This window comes from Plasmodium gonderi, assembly GCF_002157705.1.
Source record: "Plasmodium gonderi DNA, contig: Chr06, whole genome shotgun sequence".
NCBI lineage: Eukaryota > Apicomplexa > Aconoidasida > Haemosporida > Plasmodiidae > Plasmodium > Plasmodium gonderi.
Window position 1 is genome coordinate 656,421 of NW_021628931.1, and position 9,542 is coordinate 665,962.

Below are 9,542 nucleotides of genomic sequence, written 5' to 3' on the forward strand. Positions count from 1 at the left end.
AGGTCTAAAATGTGCACATGTATGTACGCGTACAAATAATTTGTGCCCTTATATGTAAATTAAAAATTGACGTTTTTGCGAACATTTAGAAACGGTGAAAAAATGGCGAAATGGAGAAGTAGAGAAATGGAGAAATATATATTTGTACATATATATGCACACATACAAGCATGCATATATCCATATATGTATATTTTTATTATTTTTTTTTTTTTTTTTCTTGATTATAATAATTGCTGCTTTTAAACAGTTGGAAAGTATTCCTTAAGTCGGCAAATCGGGAGAATAAAAAAAAAAAAAAATTCACACCTTCACACAGACTTTTTCGCGTTCTCAGAATTCTCGCGCAGAGAGCATGCGGATTGTATACATGAATAGTAAATAGTAAATAGTAGGGGGGAGGGAGGGAAGGAGGGAAAAAAAAAGGTAAATCTCACAGCTGATTTTGCATACACATATATGTGCATATATACAAGCACGCACAATTACATATGTATGTATGATATAGTTAAAAGCAGACTTAAATTTTAAATGAACTTTATTTTTCGTTACAAATTCTTATGCGCTTTTTTTTTTTTTTTTTTTTTTTTCATAAAAAGCCTTCCACATGATCGCCACTTTTTATGTTCCCATTTAAAGAGAATAGGAAATTGTCGCAAGAGATGTCCCTAAATTTTGTACAAACTTATATACATGTACTTGTTTTGTGGAGAAAAAAGGTACACACACATACGTATACACTAACGCACACACAAAAAAAAAAAAAAAAAAAAAAAATATATATAAAATAATAAATAGTAATAATTTAAAAGAGTGCGTATGAAAATACTTTAAAATATGTGTTAACGATCAAGTTGGAAATAACCAAAAGAAATGTAATTAAAAAAAATTATGTTAAAAAAAAAAGAGTTTGTCGCAAAAGCATGTAAAAATCTGTACATAGTTAAAGTAGCATTATAAGTATATGCATGCTTCATCTCATGTAAAATGTGTACCTATACATATGTTACACATGACTCTCCTATTTGTGGAGAATCAAAGAAAAAAAAAAAAAAAAAAAAAAAAATATGCATGGAATTGTTAAAAAGATGAATTCCAGTTAGATGAATAATTTTTACTATCGTTTTGAGAATTTTCACCTAATAAGGGGTAGAAGAAAATGAAAAGTATTTTACCAAGCAATCCTATGAAAAGTTTTCGCCAAGTTGTCTTCAGGATATAGTGCATAGGTAATCATGGTCATATATGCCTGCCAACAATTGTGTGTAGGTATCATAAAATAAAAAATTAAGGCAAAACAGGAAGTAGAAGCTTGTCAAAATTAAAGGAAAAAAAAAAAAAAAATAACACAGTTAGGAAAGTAACTAACCAAAAAGTAAAGAGTGAAAAAAAAAAAAAAAAAAAATATAAAAAAAAAACAACCAAAAAAAAAAAAAAAAAAAAAAAAAAAAAAAAAAAAAAAAAAACAGGAAAAAAAAAAAAAAAAAAAAAAAAAAAAAAAAAAAAAAAAAAAAAATGTTCTAAAAAACCCCCCCCAAAAAAAAAAAAAAAAAAAAAAAAAAAAATGTTCTAATGACACCTCACCCAAAAGTAATGAAAAAAAAAAAAAAAAAGAAAAAAAAAAAAAGAAGCAATTACACAGAATTAAGCGAATGGAAAAATTGCACACCTTTTCTCTCACTCTCCTTCAACCCTTTTTTTTTTTTTACCAACTGGAGAATTGCATTTTTTTTTTTTTTTTTATTCTATTTTAAAATGTTCTCTAAATTGCCTTAAAAGTTTTAAGCCAAGTATTTTTCCGAAAACTGTTAAAATGAAGAATTTTATGGCAACAAGTTTATTATCAATTTATTCATTAAATATTTTTTCATTTTGAGATTTGCTTTCTGGAAGCTTTTCTTTCTTTCTCTCTATTTATATAGAGAACATTTTTTTCTTTCTTTTTATGGTGTTTTCAAGAACATTTTTAAAATGGATAAGAAGATAATGTGAAAGAAAAAAATAAGAAAAAAAAGGCACAAAAATGTTTGTAAAAATGTGTGTAAAAATGTGTGTAAAAAATTCTGACTGTTCATAAAAAAGGAGGAAAATTGTATGAATTGTGCGTGCAAAAGAAAATGGGTATAAAATTGGGGGTATTTTTTTTTTTTTTTTTTTTTAAAATTTTTTTTCAAGTCAGTTTGAATAGTCTCATCATTTTAGGCAAAGTATACACATGAACAGCACCCAAAAAAACTCTCAATTTTCCTCTTCATCTATATAGGATAAATTTTTCTTTCCTTTTTTTTTTTTTTCTGCACAAGGGAATGATTTGAAATTTTCTCAAATGCATGGTATTAGTTTTCTCCCTTTTGCACTTTCTCGCTTTCGTGTTTTCCCGCTATCTAGTTTTTGCTTTTTTTTCCATTCTTTTTAAGCCTTTAAGTCTTTTTTTAGCGGTCCATAATACTTGATCTTTTCTTCACTCGTTTGGAATCTTCCATGCCCAATTTTGGATGAGGTATCGATAAATTTAAGAGAAACTTGCGCTAAGGCATCTCTTGAAACTTGTGGTACCAAAGTTTTTCTTAAAGTGATTGGCCTTTTCTTGGTTCCAGCGACACAACCTTTTAATAAAATAAAATCTTCATTTACCATACCATAATGTGGAAAACCACCTATGGGTGTTATTTTCTTTTCTGTAATATCAGCGTCTGTTGAAGCGCTATTTTTGTCTTTTTTAAGACCAATTCTGTAAATTTTTTTATTCCTTTCAGTTCGATGAAAATAACCCTTTTGTCCATGCCTTGGTACTTGGAATTGTACTCTAGCAGGATGCCAAGCACCAATGCAAGCAACTTTTCTCAACCCTCTGTGTGTTTTTCTTGGTAATCTTTTTACACCATATCTACTAACAACACCTTTTGTACCATGCCCTTTCGTAACACTAATAACATCAATCATTTCGTTTGTGTTAAATACATTTGATACAGGTAAATTTTTCTCTAAGAGATCTTTAAGGAAATCAATTTTTTCTTTCATCTTACCTCCATTTACCTGTATTTCCATAATATGTGCCTTTTTCATACTTAATGGTGTTTTAGATGGTTGGGTATGACAAACAGCTCTCAAAACAGTGCAATATTTTTCTATTCTTTTATATAAACTTTCTTTTGTCAACTTGGGAACTAACAATGCTTTTGTAAATGCTTTTTTATCACTCTTATACCAGTTCTTGTAATATCTTCTTCTAAATTCATCCGAAACATGACTAGCCCAAACAGTTGCCAATATTTTCAATCCTTTTGGAGTTTCTCTATATCCAACCATCCCAACAACAACCATAGGTGCACATTCAATAATTGTACATGCTTCTACAATTTCTTTTTTGTGTAATTTGGAACCAGGTTTGTCAACTTCTCTTACGATATGAGTCATCCCAGCCTTGTAACCCATAAATGCAGTAAAATGAGGTGGTTTTTCTTTATCATCTTTTGGAAAAGATCTTATTTTTCCTCTTAATCTTTTGCATCGTTTTCTTGGCAAGAATCCTAAAGAGCCATGGCGAGGCCTCTCAAACTTACGATGTGACATTGTGTAAGTGGTGCTGTTGAAATGGGAGTGCTGGGGGTGGTGGTGGATTGATTGATTGATACTGTGCCTACGTGGAGAGCTGCAGTTTGTGTATGCTTACATATATGCGTGTGTAATAATTCACGTACCAGGTGAAGTTAACACGAGAAATGGTATATAGTATGCTTTTTATATGCTTCTACTTTGGAATGATATTACAAGGAAAATAAATTCACATAAAATGGTGGCGTGTATATTCATGCGTTTCGGTAATTTTTTTTTAAGTGGATTAAAAAAAAAAAAAAAAAAAAAAAAAAAATATGTATATATATCTCAGAGATTTTTTTTTCTTTTTTTCTTCCCTTCTTTATTATTTTATTTTAAAAAAACAGTTGCTAAAAGGGGTAAAAAAAAATAGAGTTTGTAAGGTAAATTTTGTTATCTTTAAAATGTTAACATGGTTTTTAGCATAAACTATAAATATATATATATGAAATACGCTACATTGGGGATGTGAATCTATTTTGTACATTTCTTTCTTATTTTTGCAATGCGTACCATATATTTTATTTTTAAATAGGTAAATGTAGTTTTTTTATTCTTATTTGATTTTTTTTCCATTTTTCTTCATTTTTTTCATTTTTATTTTTCGCTAAAACTAGGCATCATAAAAGAGAAGGGGAAGTGGTGGGGGGAGGGAGAAAAAAAAAAAAAAAAAAAAAAAATAGCTTAACAAATTTGTAAAAAACCATTAGCAAATTTTTCTTGGTGTATGGATATATGAAAGAAGAAAATACATTTTATTAGAGTAAGCACATATAAAAATTAATTTTTCATGAGCCAATCTCGTTTGAACGTGTATTTGAAGTTGTGCATAATATGTTGAGACCTTACTGCACAATTCGATATTATTTTATATATAGGTAAAAGCCTTTTTTTTTTTTTTTTTACATATTCCCATAATCTCGGTATTATTAATTTTAGATACATATGCATATATGTATAGATATATATATATATATACATATATATTATTTTATTTTTATTGGTTAAGAACAATTGCAAATTGAGAAGGATGAACAAATGATGGGAAATTCAAAACATAGTAACTTTAGTAGTTGAAAAAACGTCTGCACTCAGTGAGAAGAGGTCGTGGGGGTATATATATGTAAGAGGATTATAATACCTAACATAAGGTCTCGAACACACTCATGTATATGCACGGCCTATGTACATATTCTTATATATACAAACATGTGCATATACGTTATATTATATGATAAGTAGTATACGCTGTTGCGTATGCCATAAGGAAAATGGTTTTTTCTTTTTCTTTTTTTTTTTTTCCTCTTTTGAATAATTTCTCTTCTCGACACTTGAGAAGTACCACACTGTGCTTCGTCGGGAGAGGAAAACCCCCTTAAAATCCTCGTGAAAAAAAAAAAAAAATAAAATAAAATAATACCCCTATCGTGCAAAGTAATACAAATATTAGGTAAGTTTTAAAAAAATGAAGAACAGCCCAAAGATAGGTCTCAAGTTGATATATACGTACATAAGTACATATATGAATATACATATATGTAAACGTATAAGGAGAAACAATGGGAGTAAGTTTTTTTTTTTTTTTTTTTTTTTTTTTTTTTTTTTTTGCGCAAAAATTTTTAAGTGCAAAAAACCAGATTTGGTTAAGCCACACCCCAATGAAATCAACTTGGGTCAAATACTGGGGGTAGAAATTCTTCAGCGTAGGATTAGTGCTACATATATTTCTAGAAGTAGTTAAATATATCACCTGGTTCTTTTTATATATAACCTTCCTGTATGATTTGTGTATACAAGAAGTTTTTCTAAATATGGAGATGAATAAATATATATCTTTTTCTTCCCAACCTGTTAAAGCACTTGAAGAATTGAGTTTAAGAAGGGGGAGAGAGAAGAAGAAGGTGTGTGTTGCGAGGTATGGCCTGATTTAAGCATCCTTTGATTATATAGAAAAGTTTATCATTTCATTCATATGCTGTGAGCCATCTCCATTATATTCATTATATTTTCATTTAAATGAAAACATTATGTGAAATGGCATTATAAATGTATAGTACTTAATTTTTACTCAAATGTGGTAATATAAAAAAAAAATTACTTCTATATTTTGTTTATTCTGTTTCTACTTTTTTTCTTTTTTTAACTCCCTTCCCCTCATGTTATAATTTCAGGGGCTATAAAGTGCATAACTCGGTTTTGAATTTGATTTTGCAAAAAAAAAAAAAAAAAAAAAAAAAAAAAAAAAAAAAAAAAAAAAAAAAAAAAAAAAAAAAAAAAAAAAAAAAAAAAAAAAAAAAAAAAAAAAAAAAAAAAAAAAAAAAAAAAAAAAAAAAAAAAAAAAAAAAAAAAAAATGTTAATTCTGTTTCTACTTTTTTTCTTTTTTTAACCCCCTTCCCCTCATGTTATAATTTCAGGGGCTATAAAGTGCAAAACTCGGTTTTGAATTTGATTTTGAAAAAAAAAAAAAAAAAAAAAAAAAAAAAAGGAGAAACAGAATAAGCAAAATAGCTAGACCAAAGACGTGGCAAAATAGGAAACAAATTGGAAACTTATTTTACCAATTCGTTCATATAAAAAAAAAAGAAGCACATCGTGCCACATTGTTCCGGGTCATACCACATCATCTAGAATATATAGAGAATAAAATAAATTCGCAACGTAGGACAAAATAAAAGCTGCAAACTAGTTACGACCAAAATGGAAGTACACACACATATATATATATATATATATAAAATTTGGCACTTTTTCATTTAGACATTTCTGAACTACCTAAATATAGCACAATATTGGGAGTGTGAAAAATGGCAAGCGTGAAAAAAAGAAACTCCGAGCTCAAACATTTTCATCTTGCAGTTGTGCATAAATCACATTCATGTATTTTACTCCTTCTGAATGTGTTGTGTTGTGGGTGTTTATTTTGTCAGCAAATTTACTATTATCCAAATGTGTGCACATTTCTCAGAATAATATATATGGGGCTCATGCGGTGGAGTAATAAATCAAAAAAAGAAACATGAGATAAATTAGTCTGTCTGTCTGCATGTATGTATGTATGTTTTTTTTTTTTTTTTCCCCACACATTGTTACGTATGAATAAAAGTGATTATTTCATTTATGTTTACCTTTGGAGGAGATCAACATGGACTCATCTTCTTTTTTCTCATTCAATCTACACCAACTTGTCATTCATCTGAATATATAATAGATGCAGACAAAATTAAAACATTGCTACTTATGTAAACAGTTTGTTATGACTTAAAATTATAAACGAGAAATAAATGTAGAGGAATTTTTTTTTTTTTTTTTTCTTCATCCATTTTGTATAACATAAAAATACAAACATTTAACAATCCCAAGGGAAAGACGGAAAATCTGTCTACTTTTTTATTTCTCATATTGTGCAAATATATATTCTGATGCAATCATTGTACATCCTACATTCTTTTAAGGTACTGAAAGAATAAGTTAGGAAAAAAAAAAAAAAAAAAAAAAAAAAAAAATTTTTAAATGTAAATCGGTTTTTATGGTGTAGTTACATGAAAACGGGAAACATAGCCAATTGTCTTAATTATCCATCCATATCATTATTATTCGTTTTTTTTTTTTTTTTTTTTTTTTTCAAAAATGGATAATATATACATGGTATACATATCGTGTTTAGATCAAGTTGCATACTAGTAACTTTATGTCAGCATTGTATAAACGAAAAGTACAAAAGGAAAAGATATATTTTTTTTTTTTTTCGCATCCCATGAACCCCATAGTGTTGTTTATTTGTTCGCTTTTGTTTTAATCTGTGTAACAATTTGCATTTTTCCTCAGAAAAAAAAAAAAAAAAATTTTCACTTGGCATATTTTCAGTATTTGTATGTTGTATTATACAAACATGTACAATGTGTCTTCTTTTGTTTACACATTCTCTCTATATGCGTGTAAAACACAGTACTTTACATATTCTATATCTCTCCTTGTAGACATAAACATTATTAAGAAGAAAAATATAGCTCAACGGAGTTGTCATTTCTCGAAAAGGAAAAAAAAAGAGATAAGAAAGAATTATTTCAAAAATGAAAGGTGTTCAAAATTCTCCTAAGGGAATAAGGCAATTGTTGCCTGTTATGGTATAAAGAAAACATTTTTTTTTTTTTTTTTTATCACAAATGAAAATTCATCAATCCTACTGAGGATAATAAGTACCACATATAGTTTTGTATATTTTTAATAATAAACAGATTTTATTAATCTATCAAAAACGCAAGGAAAAAAAAAAAAAAAAAAAAAAACACCAGCACATTTCATGTTCATCCAATTTTCATCCCATTTTCACCTCCTTTCCATGCACATTTCAGTTGATAAGCTTGGTGATCCTCGTAATGTACACGATATTTATCACAGTAATGTTTTGTATCATGGAAGATATCTTTAACTTCTATACTTCTGTACTTCTCCACTTGTTCATTCCTGCATGGATCCTACTTGTGCACTCATTCGTCAATCGATTCTGCACCTGCTCAAAGAACCCATCTCTCCACACCTGATGTGCATGCACCATCATCTCTGCCACTAACCTTACAGTTTTACTGCATGCTTTTGCTACAAATCAATGTCCAAAAGGAGTATGTCGACAATGACTTGTTAAAGGAGGGATATTCTAAGTTGATCACGAGTATGCAAGACTCTCCCTCTTCATACGCATGCGCACCTGATTTATAGTCTCTTCATAAAAAGCTGTCCATTTTTGCAGGGAACGAACACTCACACATGCGTACATATATCCACACATGCGTACATATATCCACACATGCGTACATACATCCACACATGCGTACATACATCCACACATATGAACATACACGTACGTGTACACGTAGACATATTAGAAGTGTACACACACTACCTCCGTGCTCACCCACCTTTCTCCCCATCCAACTTAAACAGTTCATATTTTACTCGTCATGTTAATATGGTCATTTTACAAAACCTACACCGTGGATCCGGGTGGTATCCCAGGTAAATTATACGATCGTTACAATCGAATGTCGATTTTATTGTGTTTTCAATTTTTCCCCTTATCAAATGGAATGTGGTGAAAGCTATTTTTTCTACTCATCAGTAGTGCTGTGAAAGTGTATGTAAGTCTACACAAGTTTGTGTATAAGTATGTAGGTGTCTATGAAAGTGGTCTATCTAAATTGCAGATAATTTTATCTACATTTGGATATTCATTTTATTTGTTTGTGTCTATTCGGTAATTTTTTTCCTATTTTTTTCTATTTTTTCCTATTTTTTTCTACTTTTTCCTATTTTTTCCTATTTTTTTTTTTTTTTTTTTTTTTTTGGTACCTCTCGAAAGACACCCATGAGTGGATTGTCGAACCGGATATTAACAGAATAAAGGAGAGAGAACAAAATGGTAATATGCACAAGCCCAAGTTGGGGAGTTTCGGTGGCAATTCCCCTAGTAGTTTCTCTTTTGACACCCATCGTATGTCCGATATTTCTTGCAGTTCATTCAGTTATAATATTTGATTAGCATTCATTCTTTTCTCTCCTTCATCTCCTTCCTCTCTCTCTTTCCACCTTGCCCCCTAGGTGAATTGCGCTACTGCAGACACGAGAAAAAGTACAAACCAGACAGAGCTCACTATTGCAGGTAAATGTTGCCACAAGCAGTATGCGGACAAAAATAGTACACATGTAATTATAAGTTAATAAACCTTTTTAATAAACATAATTGGATGCAACATATTAACCTCTTCATCTCCCATCCTCGTAGGATTACCAAGAGAAACATACTAAAGATGGATCATTACTGCCCATGGGTAGGTGTTTTTTTTTTTTTTTTTTTTTTTTTTTTAACTTCTATAAATTGAGACAAAACCGCTTTCCAAACGAACGGACGTACGTGCAAATGACTCTCCCCTCTCCGTTCAGGTAGCAA

General features: G+C 29.5%; 2 protein-coding genes across 2 annotated transcripts in view; one reads left to right on the forward strand and one right to left on the reverse strand.

The window, feature by feature from the left end:
* Positions 1-2,412: 2,412 nt before the first annotated feature.
* PGO_061230 (60S ribosomal protein L3) lies at positions 2,413-3,573 on the reverse strand (the record flags this gene model as incomplete). The annotated part of the gene is made up of 1 exon (XM_028686766.1): positions 2,413-3,573. One exon carries the CDS (start codon positions 3,571-3,573, stop codon positions 2,413-2,415), a length of 1,161 nt encoding a protein of 386 aa, XP_028542567.1.
* Positions 3,574-7,668: 4,095 nt separating this feature from the next.
* Positions 7,669-9,542, forward strand: part of PGO_061240 (palmitoyltransferase) — a gene marked incomplete at both ends in the record, with an annotated part of 3,203 nt that continues 1,329 nt past the window's right edge. The window contains 8 exons of the mRNA XM_028686767.1: positions 7,669-7,722; positions 7,951-7,995; positions 8,177-8,267; positions 8,540-8,611; positions 8,955-9,014; positions 9,194-9,254; positions 9,378-9,423; positions 9,536-9,542. The exon at positions 9,536-9,542 is cut by the window's right edge and continues 184 nt beyond it. Of these exons, the coding sequence (XP_028542568.1) occupies positions 7,669-7,722; positions 7,951-7,995; positions 8,177-8,267; positions 8,540-8,611; positions 8,955-9,014; positions 9,194-9,254; positions 9,378-9,423; positions 9,536-9,542 (436 nt within the window). The remainder of the gene's footprint in view (positions 7,723-7,950; positions 7,996-8,176; positions 8,268-8,539; positions 8,612-8,954; positions 9,015-9,193; positions 9,255-9,377; positions 9,424-9,535) is intronic.